The sequence below is a fragment of the Octopus bimaculoides genome, chromosome 10 (assembly GCF_001194135.2).
Source record: "Octopus bimaculoides isolate UCB-OBI-ISO-001 chromosome 10, ASM119413v2, whole genome shotgun sequence".
Classification (NCBI taxonomy): Eukaryota; Metazoa; Mollusca; class Cephalopoda; order Octopoda; family Octopodidae; genus Octopus; species Octopus bimaculoides.
This window is the reverse complement of record NC_068990.1, coordinates 93,944,620-93,958,605: the sequence shown is the minus strand read 5'-3', so window position 1 is coordinate 93,958,605 and position 13,986 is coordinate 93,944,620. Positions and strand designations below refer to the sequence as shown.

The 13,986-nt window shown below is 34.1% G+C and overlaps 1 protein-coding gene across 1 annotated transcript in view; it reads left to right on the top strand.

Annotated features, from left to right (window-relative positions):
• The window catches only part of LOC106877934 (histone deacetylase 4), a 224,265-nt gene that overhangs the window by 179,603 nt on the left and 30,676 nt on the right, over nucleotides 1-13,986 (top strand). The window contains exons 9-13 of the mRNA XM_052971386.1: nucleotides 5,694-5,794; nucleotides 7,172-7,294; nucleotides 9,178-9,313; nucleotides 9,770-9,935; nucleotides 11,618-11,795. Of these exons, the coding sequence (XP_052827346.1) occupies nucleotides 5,694-5,794; nucleotides 7,172-7,294; nucleotides 9,178-9,313; nucleotides 9,770-9,935; nucleotides 11,618-11,795 (704 nt within the window). The remainder of the gene's footprint in view (nucleotides 1-5,693; nucleotides 5,795-7,171; nucleotides 7,295-9,177; nucleotides 9,314-9,769; nucleotides 9,936-11,617; nucleotides 11,796-13,986) is intronic.

Below are 13,986 nucleotides of genomic sequence, written 5' to 3'. Positions count from 1 at the left end.
ATATATATATATATATATATATATATATACACACATACACATTCACTTTTCTATTATTGGGTACTTTTTCCAAATATGTGTATGAAAATATATAAATACACACAGACGTATATGCATGGTGTATGTAGTGAATGCAGCATGAAAATATGGATGTAAAATGCTGATGGTATCTATCTCGTCTATCTACCTGTATGTGTGTGCGTGTGCATGTGTTTATATGTGCACATTTACACATGAATACACGACTGACCAGTTCAGGTCACTTATTAATGCGTGCACACACACACACACACACTAACATACATACACACACATGCATACATCATTGATTAATATTATTATTATAAGGCATTTCTTTATTTTTTGTTTCATTTGATTGATTTTTTTTTTAAATCCTTATTTTCTACACCAATTCTGTAGGGATTCATTCTGCATGATCTTGATTTTTGTCTTTTACTGCTGCTTGAAGACTGCAAATAACTTTTGTTCTCATTTTTTATCTTGTGTGCATGTTTTGTTTCTGTTTTTCTTTTCTTTTTTTACTAATTTAAACTGTATAAACTGATGTGTATACTCACACACACACACACACACACACAAGATTTTGATCAAATATTATCTGATTTATAGACCAAAACCTGTTGTAGTCTCAATTTAGTCTTTGTTATTCCAGCTTTAATAAAACAAATAATAATCTTATTTGATTAGTAGTAGCACAAACTAAGATAGTCTTTTAATGAAGACTTTGATCACCTGTATAATTTCCCATGTTAATTATTCTCCAATCATTAGTTCAGCATTTAGTGAATTTAATGAAAATCTTAAATTTACATATTTTCTGCTTTGTATATTTGTCGAGCAAGAAACATCTGGAGACTGTGTGTGTGCGTGCGCGTGTATTATTTGTAGCTAAATTGCAATAGGTTGGTTTTTTTAAAGTGACAGAGAATGTCGAAAACTTAATTTTGAAAGTTCACAAAAAGTGTGCCATTCTAAAACGAGTTCTAAAGTGTTTCAAGATATTTCTAAAATGTCATATATTTCAATTAGCAACTAAATGAGTAATGTGTTTGGTCTAGATGTTGCCAATATACATACAAGGCTGGCATTATGTGAGCTTTCTCAAAGGTGGCTGACTAGATCCTTCGTAAAACAAGGTATTGTAACAGCCGTACATGGTAGCATTGGGCTCAGTACCTTAATGTTCATGAAATGAAAAAGCAAATGAGATGCTTTCTAATGAATGTGAATTTCTTTAAAGAAAAAGTCAAGAAAACAAACACACATTCTTTTGTTTTGAGTGTATTTATTTCTAGTGAGTAATGTTTTCCTCAATGTATCTTTTGTGGTTTGTATATTCTGAGGGAAAACCACGACCAAATAAGTAGATGCTTATTTTGATTATAGAGTTAAAAAGAAAACTCTTTCTAATGTAAAGAAACAGTTTTTCCTAAAGGAGAGCTTGATTCTGGCCATTATTTTGGCTGCTTAGTCTCTCACAAATAGATAGGCAACAAGATATTGACTTCATTGTGGAATATACAGAGAGTAGTAGGTTGAGGTGGGGTGAAGAGAAGGAGGTATTTTATATTACTACTTCAGTCACTGGAATAGGAATAGGAATTGACAGAATTTATCCCAAGTAAAAACCATCAGGATTTCTTGTAGAAGAAATCAAATGGTTAGGGAAGCAATGAAGGGCATAATAATAAAAGAGAAAGCTGCAATTCTTTCAAACATTGTTGATAAGTTATTTTATGCATCGGGTTAGTGTTTCATAACTCATTTGCTTTAGTTAAGCAGTTGATAGAAATTCAATTCTTGTAGTCAGCACAAATAATGTCTGCAGAAAATATGCACTGAGATCTCTGGCATACTGATAAGAAAGCAGAATTTTTGATGTACCAGATATGTTGGTTTGCTTGGCAGAAAGAGCAGCTACAAAATGAAGATGGAATGTTCAGATAATTTGCTTAAAGTATGTCTCTTACCTAAGCAACATCACTAACACTGAAAGCAAATCAGTCAAAACACAGAGGCTGGTAACAATGCTACATTGGAAATTTTTCAAAATCTTGCCTCCAAATTTTAATAAATACAACGCCAAGCAGAAGACTGAATATATCCAAGTTCTGATAAGAGAATTTTTTGAAATGTGTGTGCCTCAGACGATGATCCACTAGTAAAATACTTTAAATTTCTTTCTCTCTCTCTCACACATACACACACACACACACACACACAAAGTACATCTATGATCTTTCAGATGTTTTTGTGAATGGAGATGTAACTTCAAGTAACTGGTAAAGTTTTTCCTTATTGATAGTTTGTGAAGTCTGTTCATAGTACTCAAAGCAGGTCATGTAACTGGAAACGCTGCAGGTCCTAAGTTCAGTAGCTTGGTTTGAGATGTAGAACTGGTTGGAAATTCTCCATAAGGCATGCCACTCTGTAGTGATAACACTTTGTATTTTCTGTTGAAACATATTGTGGCCTGGTTCAGTATCTGGAAGTTTTCAGATACGCAATCACTACAATTATGTGACCAAATCAAATATGGACTAGCTCTATCAATAACATTATAAGTTATAGTGGGATGATGGTGTCTTCAGTTCTTGTGTTTCTAGATATATCAGGACAGGGAAGCAGAGTTCCTTGCTGTTAAGGCTAAAGTAGTTGATTGTTATGTCTCTTGAAGTCATTAATGGTGAGTGCCATATTGTTCCCCTGGATCAGGTAGTGTGACTGATGCTTGGTGTACCACACTGTTGGAGAGGTAATATCCCCTGAGTGGACAAGTGGGTTGATTTCGACAGTTGCAAGGTGACTGTTGGAGTGTAAACATATGTTTTCAAGTGGGGCATTTGATGGTGGAGACAATGTTGTTTAGGCCAGAATAGTATGCATTAAATAACTTATGGTATTTGTATTTTAGTGGTACCTTACAAAAGATACAAATATGTCGAGAAGACATAAGGGAGAGTGAGGAGGAGTGTCTTTGTGTAAACTAGCTGCTCACTAAATCCCTCATGGCTGTCATTTCTATCAAAAAATATCTTATCCACAGATAAGTTTGAGAGACCCTACAGCAATTATATAACAGCAACAGTGAAGTCGAGGTCTCTCTTATTTGATATTTGATTATAAATTGTTCCATCAAGGTCTGAATGAAATTAGCTAAATTGGTCTTCACCTTCAGCCAATGTTTTAAGTGCTCCTGCTTTTACATATACATATATATTGGGTCATCCCATAAATAATGCGGTTTTTTTTTTTATACCTCTTTTATTTTTCAAAATTAAGATAAACAAAATTCTTTTTTAATCTCAAATCCAGTCTCTTTCATTTTCTACAATGCTCTTCCATCTATCTGGTAGACTTGCAAGGCCCCTCTTTCAAAATTCACTTGTCCATGACGAAAAATACTCCTCCATTACTGTTCTGACCTCATCTACAGAATTCATATATTTTCTATCCAAATGATTTTGAAGACTGCGGAATAAATGATAATCAGATAGGGCAATGTCTGATGAATATGGTGGGTGGGACATTGTTTCCCATTCAAACTGTTCCAGCCTTTGGAATGTCATCCTTGCTGTATGTGGCTGAGCATAATCCTGATGGAAGAACACCTTTTGTCTTGAAACCAAAGATGGTCATTTTCCTTCTAGCGCTGACTTAAGCCGCTCAAGCTGCTCACAGTAGATCTCCTTTGTTATCGTTTGGTTTGGGTTTAAAAGTTTGAAATGGGCTAAACCTTTCATATCCCACCAAACAGATAACAACCCCTTACATGGGTGAAGACCTTCTTTAGCCTGGGGTGCTAGTGTTTCTCTTTTCGCGACCCACTGTATTTGGTGCTTAACATTTTTATAGACAATCCATTTCTTGTCACCAATTATTATTCAGTCTAAAAGCGGTTCATTTGTGAAATGTGACAGCAAAGAAGAGCACAAATTCACTCTCTGTGCATGATTAGTTTTTGAGGAACCCATTGATCCAACTTGCTGACTTTCCTGATGGTACAAAGGTGTTGATGATTGGTTGAATGGCCAAATCCAAGCTTCTCTGCTAGTTCTTCAACAGTTATTATGGGATCTTGTTCCACCAGGGTTTGCAGGACATCCTCATCAAGCTCTACAGATCTTCCAGGACGAGGCTTGTCTTAGTTTCCTGCTCAGGATTTCTAGAACCAATGTTGGCACTGGCTCATGCCGATTGTCCGTTCCCCATATACTGCATTAATATTCCTTGCATTTTCTAATGTTTTTATTGCTTCTTATAATTTCTGGATAAATAGAAAATATCTGCAATGTGACTTCTCTGCACTTCTTTTAAAAAATTTGGGGGGGAAATGAATGTCAGCATTATCGTCTAATTCCTGTCTCGGTGTGAGCTAAGAATTCATTGTATTTATTTCTTTGCTATCTGTTTAAAGTGAAGTAGAAGTCTGTTGGAGCAGGGAAATTATTTGTTTTAACCCTTTTAATACCAACCTACCTAATACTGCCCCTGGTTCTTTGATATGAACTTCCCATTTTCCAGTGATCTAAATTAAATGATTCCATCAAAATTTCACGTTAATCTATGTTCTAAGCACTAGCTATATTGTTTGTTATTTCCAAAATTAATTGAAGGAAATTCAATGTATTTCAACTGAAATTTGGTAACAAAAGAGTTAATGTATGACATTTCTAACCTAAAGTTGGGGTGGAATTCTACCATGAACTTTCTTTTAAGAAATTAGATATTGTGCTGTCTAATAAATAAAAATAGATTCAAAGTGTAAAAATAAGACATAACTTTATGGTTAGTTGATTTAGTCATGTAAATTATTTGAGCCATCTGTCTTCATTGGTTCATTGAGTTGTAAATTATTTTTCTGATGCCAACTACTCTGGTTCTATAAAAAAAAAAAAATTCCTGTTTCAACACCATCTAAATTAAAACCTTGCATCAAACTTTAAAGTTAATTTTAGTTCCAAACTTCAGTTTTATAAATTAAATAGTTGCTGTATGCTACATATTTTTCAAAATTAATTGAAACAAAAGCAACGTACTTTAATGATATGGTAACAAAATGGTTAAGTATGAATACAAACAAATCTCTCTTTGAAAATAGATCTTGCCTATTTCAGATCAGCATTTTGGGGCAAAGATACATTTAAACAGAACAATAATTTGCAAATATCTAGAAATAAGTAACATGCTCCAAGACATAGAGGATGCCTCTATAGACTGTTTATAACTGAAAAACAATATTCTGCCATTTAGTATATTCAGACATTAAAATTTTTTATTCTGTTAAAGTTGTCTCATCCTTAACTATTTAAAGATGGAGTCAGCACATGAATAACATTCAGTTTCTATTTAATAACTAAGTCATCATTTGTGTTCTACTTAGAAACTAGGAGAGTTATGCCACCACATTTTAATGTTTTGTATTATGACAATTAGCCTCTATTTTTATGATTTTTCTTCATTTTTTTTTTTTAACCACAAAGAATATATTGTGAGTACACCTGTCCATAACAAGTTTATACTTTACTTTTTTACTCATTTAAAGCTTTTTTAAAAACAAAATATATGAAAATTTCAATGTTTTTAATGTAGTAATATAGTTTAATTCATAATTAAAAGATAAAATTCATGTGTTGTTTCTTCCTCTAAAAGATGCCCTTGTATCTTTTTAGTAGATTCCTCCATATGTAACAGTAACCCAGACTCAGGCCCAAATTCTCCACCAAGTGGTACACTTCCAAATGGAAGCCTAACATCCCTCCAATCAAAAGAGGTAAATATTTCTGGTATTCTCTCTCTCTCTCTCTTTATACACTTTTTTATTGAAATATGTTTGTATCTATATATGTGTGTATGTATGTATATATATGTGTGTGTGTGTGTGTGTGTGTGTATATATATGTATTTGTGCTTTTATGATATTTTAAGCAGGCATGTTCATAATATATGCCATGTATCTCCAAGCAATCTTCCAAGTTTTGTTTATGCATTAGATATATTTTACAAAACAAGGATACGGAGTGGTGAGAAAATAAGAAAAAATGTGAAGAAGGTTGATGCAAAAAATGGAATGAAGCGAAAGAAACAAAAGCAAGAAAACTAAGATCCTTGTCCTCCCTGATTGCAGAAACTACAATTGATGCAGCTGGTATAGAAAAAGGCTGGTGGAAATGTCTCTGCCTCCAGCTGTCAGATCTGCAATATTCCACTGGTTTCAAAGGGTTATTGCAGGGATACAATATCAAAGACAGATCAAGATTTGAATAGTTTATCTTTCAAATACTTCCATTCTTTAAATTCTTCTTTTATTGAATATTTTACTGCTTTTCTTTTAAAATACCAAAGAGGCAGACTTCTTGTATGTTAAGATCACACTGAAAAGAGTGAAAGCAAAGGGAGATAAATCTGTGCCTGCTAGCAAGACGTATTTGTATTTTGCATTGCAGAATCATATAAACAAACACACATACACACATATGCGCTAACAATACAACACAAGCACATTAACTCACATTATATAGAAATATGTTCTTCAGCCATCCGTTTCCCAAAATTCAAAAGAAATCATATTCTTATCAGCTTCACCGTTTGTTGACTTTTGTCATCGTTTTTCTTTTCCCTTCGTTATATCTCTTTACCTCCTCGCTATCCTTTCCCTGCTTTTAAAATTATTTTTCTGACACTTAAACTCATTTGTCAGGTTTTTATTCTTAATAAAATCAAAATTCCTTCTATTTAGGATTTTAGAAGTAATAATAATTCATTTTTGCTGTATAAACATCATAAATTTATTTTTTCTTTCACTGGTTGAATAAGCTGTCAGATAAAACTTAAAGTTTGGGTCATTATGAAATTTACAATAAATTTGCCTCGACTTAATCTTCATGTGTGTATATTACTCCTGTTGCTTAAATGTTTGTAGTTTAAATTATCTATGAATTACATAATACTGTTAACATTTTTAACAGCTTCAACATACATTGAGTGATAAAAAAGAAAAATGTATGTAGAAATGGATAATTGAACTGTTAAGTGTTGTTTAATTTCTTGTTTTGTGGAATCCTGAAAGAGTTGGACGACAACGAGCAACACTTCCACTGCCATCTAAACACCCTTCATGTAACTAATTATAAATTTCATTATATTCCAGGATAATGGTTCCTATCCTTTCCAGATATATAAAAGCAGTATTGTTCAACAAGGAGCAGATATAAGTTTGTATACGTCGCCTTCCATGCCAAACATTTCTCTTGGACGACCTCCAACCTCTACTGTAAGTAGTATTTGGGTCATATTTTCTGTGTAGTAATGACGAGAAGAATACACAGGATTATTAACTTTTATCTTCTCCATATTTACAGCACCTGAAGCTGATTGGAAACCTAATATCAAATAAACGATGAAGTTATTATTTTAATCGATGTTTATCATTTTAATATTTCCTGGGTGAAATATTGAAATGTTTTGAAATTATTTTGTTTTCCTCTCTTATTTCTAAGAAAAGTAGGACATAGCTGTCACCTGCAAATGAGTGTGACTTTGTTACATGGACGTTGTTTTTTTTTTTTTTTTATCCCTATGTACTTCCAAGCAGACACAGATGCTCTCTTGGCCTTCTTAACGTCGGCCCCAGCACAACATCCAGGATGTAATAGCTGGAAGAAGAAAAAATTTGCTGCACTAGAACCATGTGATTGTGGGTTAGGTCCTACTTCATGGATACTGTTGGCTGGTGTCTTCTAATATTGTCATAGGTCAACCAATACTTTGTGAATGGAATTGTTAGGCTGAAACTGAAGAAACCTGTGAGAGAGAGAGGGTAAGAGAAAGAGAGGGGGGGGGGTAAGAGAAAGAGAGAGGGGGGTAAGAGAAAGAGAGAGAGAGAGCATTTGCATTTCCCTTTGTCTTCTTGTATGTTCACCAGATGTCAACCAAAGACTTACCATTTCATCTATCATTCCATTCACAAAGCTTTAGTTGCTCAGGGCTACAGTGATTTACCCATATTTGGATAGGAACTGGAACAGAGGGACCTCAAAATGTCATAAAATGAGAAGCATGGAAGTCAGGAATTGCTGGGATATATTCGGATACAGGAAAAGAATCCGTCCATCATTTTGGAATAAAACATCTGTAATTGATCGAGTGGAAAGTGAGCGAAGACAGATTAGCAGATAAGCTAATTAGTAAAGCTGACACTGGATAGATGATGTTATAAGATAAATTAGTAAATCCTGCATTGTATGGATGAGGTTAATTAGTAAGCCTGATAATGAGGTTATAAACTAATTACTAAACCCTGCTCTTTATAGATTAGGTTAATAGACATAAAAATTATCTTAAATAAATTGTTACGGTATGATTACATTAATCTAGGAATGCTTACTGACATGAGTTGAATATGTCTACTAATTTAGATATTTTGTATAATTACTATATTCAGATACTTTTCCAAAACAAGACTATTTAACTAGTGATTGGAATGTTTTTATTTTTAATTATATATGCTAATTGTATCAGCCATTATTTGTTGCAAAATTTGAATACATGACAAACAAATACTTTACATTAACCATCTCGTCACTTGAAAAATCTTGTTATCCAGATATTATGTTATATGGAGTGGCAGACTTGCCATCGGTGACACAGAGAAGAAAGACCCATGGCAATGTTAGGGATTGAAGAGAATGCATAAGAGAGAGTAAAGGTCTATCACAAAAGGACCCTACAGAGGGGACCAGGTATTAAAAAAGTTGACTGCTATCTGCTCAGGAGCATAAAGGATATGAAGACAAGAAAAGCAGCTGGGTGACAGAAATACCTAAAAAAGAAGAACAAATATTTTCTTGAGAAAAATAATAAAAAAGAACAACAAATATTTTCTTGAGAAAAATAATAAAAAAGAAGAACAAACTGAGAGTCAGTTACCTCTTCTACTTCCTCATATTGTTTCTTAACATTTCACATCATTTCAGCCTCATTGCCAGATTTTCAAACCAATATTATTGGCACTGCCATATTTTGTGAGGATAATATTATCTTATTATTGCAAGAGAGTAAATAGATTTGTTATGACTTTTCAGCTGAAATCCTTTTTTTTTTTTTCTTCTTTTTTCTTGTCTTCACTCAGTGTTTATTGTTCAACTTGTCTTGCAGGGAAGTAGCAGCAACAGTAGCCCTTCATCAGGTATGACTGATGCTGATGTCCGTGCCATGAACGCTGCCAGGTATAACCTGCCATTGACCAGTCATATATTACCAAATACTTTACCATATTACCCATCGCGCCATGGTATGTCATTGTTATTTTGAGGCTTTTCATCATATTTACTTTCAAGCATTTAATTAATTGAAAGAAAATTATAGAAATCCATCATTGACTAAATAAAAGTTATGTGTCACCCTCTTATCTACTGCTGGTATTTTTCTCCTTTTGTGGTGGCCAAAGTGCAAATCCATTCAGTGACATGCAGACAAGTCCCTCTACAGGACCTACATCACAGGAGCTGTACACAAAGGGCCAATAAGTTAACCTCACTTAAGTGAGGATGTCTAATTGTTGAAAACTCTAAAACATGTAATGGATGTACGTAACATCATTGATGGTAAAACCAGGTGCTTTCCAACATAGTGGATGTAAAAGTAACATGGTTTCATTTTCCATATTGAATATTGTAAACAACAACAAGAAAATAAAACAATGGAATAAAAAATTCAAAGAAAATTATTTTCCCTTTCTTCTTTTAAGTTATTGATGGGGAATTTCCTCAAAACCAAGCCTTCATACCTCAGATGAAAGCATTTGAAGAAGGCCGAACTGGAAAATTAACCTCTCCACTTGTGAGTCCATACTCTATTCCAAGCTCTGTGAGTTCCGGTATTTCCGATGCCCAGGTCGCCCATGCTCGTCTAAGGTAAGTTAACAGCTTGTTTTTGTTTTCTTGTAATCCATTTGGCTTTTCAATAATATTCTTTGTTGGCAAAAGATGATGATGACAGTATTGGCACCAACACAGACAGACAGACAGACCAAGCATTTTCACACTGTTTGGTTTCTGTAACCTCCTTTCAAACTTTACAATATTGAATTAATAATTCCTTTTTTTTCTTTTTTTTTCTTTTCTTTTTTCAATAACTCTATCCCTTTTGCTTAAAATCCAGATGTCTGCCTCTTTCAATGATATCCACAGGATTTGTAGTCGGATTGGCATATTTTTGTGATTGAAAATATGTAAGGTTTATGTATGAATGAAACCTACATAAAAAAATGTGAAAGGTTTGTTCTTCTCACCTGCCAAAGAACTAACTTTATTTTATGTATCCTCCTCATCCTCATCTTCATCATCCCATGAAAGATGACACTGTTTTTCATTCATCTTTTGATCACTAATATAAAATACCAGTAATACACTGTTATAAAATCAGTTGACAATTTATTCTTGATTTTTGCCAAATGAAAATTACTGCAGAGGCATTGCTGTGTGCTTTAGAAGTTTGCTTCCTCACTACATTGCTTAGGTTTCTATCTCATGGCATGGCACCTTGGGCAAGTGTTTTCCACTGGAACCTCAGGTCAACCAAAGCCTTGTGAAAGAATTTGGTAAACAAAAACTAAAGAAAAGGCCTGGTGTGTGTGTATATGTATGTATGTTTGTGTTAATGTCTCCTTGTCTTGACATCATATAATAGTTGTAAATGAGTGCCACCCTCACACAAGTGGTGTCTTTCATTCCCAGTCCTGCCAATAACAGCAAGCATTACCTCCCTTGGAAATAAGTTGGTGTTGGTGACTAGAAAGGCATTCATTCATTGGGAGTCTGACTCAGTAAATTTTGTCTCACTCATGCAAACATGAAAAACTGGACATTAAAACAACAGTGGTGGTGAGTGTCAGAGCCCAATGATAAGATCTTCACAATCAGATGCTTGAGTGTAGTTTCAACCATGAACTGATCTACTTCAATTCTATAAAGCTAACCCTAACTCCAAAATTGTGTAAGCTCTCTCTCTCTCTCTCTCTCCCTGTCTTTCAAGTGTGGAGTAATTTTAGTTGCACTAATGATCACAAGATAGTGATTTTCATTCCTGAACTTGGGTAGTGAGTTGTGTTCTTGGACAAGACATTTCATTTCATATTGCTCCAGTCCACTCTTCTGCATTTCCTCATTGCCTTCAGCTCAGTGTCTCTGCAGCAGACTTCCCAAGTTTAATGCAAAATTTCACGTTGGTTCTTTGTTCCTGTCCATGACAAAAATCACAGACTACAGCAGACACATGTGATCACAAAATTTCATGACTTGCAAAGTAAACACAGCAATGTCACTCAGCCCACTGCCTCCTGAAGGTCATTGCTAGCTCACATGGTGTATGCAACCGTGTGCTGCCATCTGTTGGTGTGCTACAGAACTAGTCTGGCTACTTTTTGATACCACTTTATTTCTATCCAAATCACTTGTTGAATTATGCTTTAGGTTTCAGTCTTTTCCGTTCAGGTTGTGTTATGTCAATGATGTGTCTGGCATTAACACTGGTGCCATCTATCCATGGCACCAGCTAACTGCAAAATGTGAAACCTGTCTTGTTCCTGTTTTGACAGGCATCGCCCACTCGGTCGGACCCAGTCTGCTCCACTTCCGCTTCAGCATCCTCTACTACAACAGCAACAACAACAACAGTCAATGTTTCTCCAGCAACAGCAACAACAACAGCAGCAGCAACAGCAGCCTCATCACCAACAGCAGCAGCAAGAACAGAAAAAGATGTTCTTAAAACAGGTGATACTTGGGTTCATTTTAATATGGCAGGAAAAATTCTGCTGCTTCTTGTAATTTTCAAAGAAATGATTTGTTGAGACTGTATTATAAGGAACTGTATTATTAGGAACTGTATTATTTCTACATTACAGACACACCATACTTTACCAGTGTGGAACAACCTCTGTTGGAAATATCCAGCAAATCTCACTCATATCACACCCTGCCATCATGTAAAGAAAGGAAAGGAAGGGTACATTACTTAAATTTAGTCCGAAATATTGTTTGACTGATTAAAAAATGGGATGGTCAGGTCAGGAATATATTTTATCTTCTGGTCTGTTTGATCAGTGCTGATCTGGGATGAAATAACAAATGTTACTTCCATCTAATTAGCTGGAGATTTTAGATGCCATTCCAAGTTTATTAGTAACGAGTCTAAAGAAGGTTAACAATCCAATTGTAAAGCTGCGTTTCATTTGCTGCAGAATTTCACTTGTTAAATAATAAAACTTTACAAAGCCATGGTAACACAGAAAGGAATAAGAAATAAATCTTTAAAGGATTTGCAAATGATTGCTGCATCAGAAATTATGGAATTCATAATTTTAAAAAAAGGATAATAATATAATTTTTTCTACTCTAGGCACAAGGCCCGAAATTTTTTTTAGGGGAAGGGGGCCAGTCGATTAGATCGACCTCAGTATGCAACTGGTATAGGATTCTAAGAAATATGAATGTCAAATTTGTCAAAAGACATTTTTTTTTTTTTTGTAATTCTGGTATTGTAAAGACTTTTATAGAAACTGCTTATGAAATAGTATAATTAATTAATGGGAAAGTAGAAGATAATTATCAATAATGGTATTGCTGAATTTTGTCATTGGATGTAGTATAGTAAACTGTTGTGACCATGATGCACAAATTAGAATGACTTATTACTAAATGCTAGCATGGAAAGCAGACGTTAAATGATGATGATGATGTGTTTGCATAAATAATAGGTTATTGAAAGCACAGCGAACTGACAGAAACATTAGCACACTGGGCAAAATGCTTAGTAGTATTTCATCTGTCTTTACGTTCTAAGTTCAAATCCCACTGAAGTTGACTTTGCCTTTCAAACTTTTGGGGGTCGATAAATTAAGTACCAGTTGCGTACTGGGGTTGATCTAATTGATTTCCCCCTCCCCAAGAATTACAGGCCTTGTACCTAGAGTAGAAAAGAAAAGAGTGTTGTAGGTTATTGTTTTCAACTGTATCCAATCAGCATTGCTTGAGCTAACTTATGGTTTGAAAGAGCTGAATATATATAGAGTACTGCAAAAAGTACATTACTGTAAAAAGAATAGGAGTCTTTAGAGTACATTAAACAACAACCTGAGCAATGTATTTCATATAGTTGAGTCTCGTAGCACACTGGGTCACGTTCTTTCTAATATGATAGTCTGTTCATATTTCATTCAATTTGACTTTAGACAATTGCTTAACAGGTAGAACCACTCTGAAAGTAAACAAACTTCACCTTTTAAATGTGAATAATTTATATTTGTTTCAATAGTCATGCAGCTAATGTATAGGACAGGCTGTTGGCTCATAAATTTATTGTAGCTTTGTTATGTCACTGAACACAGCATTTAATCCCACTTGCCTTAGATTACTTAAAGACAGCAGCATCTTTCTGGAAAAGATGCTTATGAAAGAAGCATCCATCTTGTTTCATAGCACAGAAACTTGAGCTAAACATTGACTTTCAAATCACTTGTGACAGGACTACTTTATGTACATGAAAGCTTTACAAATTTTATTTGTTCATTCCCAACTGTATGACATTTCAACATTCACTTGTCCACCATGGCGGAAAGGGAGAAGCTGCTTATCAAAATAGTTAATTAATTATATTTTTCATTCAGTAACTTCTGCTTCATGGTTATTTAAGGTTTTGGTTTTCTAAAATTAATATCTGTTGAAAGGCCTCAAATGTTATTTTATCATATTTGAATCACATTCTATTTTGTTTTGCTAATTTATTTGATTTTTTTTTTCATTGATAGTGTTGTATTTTTCTTATATATTTATATTTATTTCTTTAGAAAAAACAAATTGTTATGTCTGTCCATATGAATATTTGTATGTGAATTTGTTCATATTTATTCTGAAATTTGAAATAGGATTTCTTTTTAATATCTAATGGGTTTTCTTTTCTTTTTAC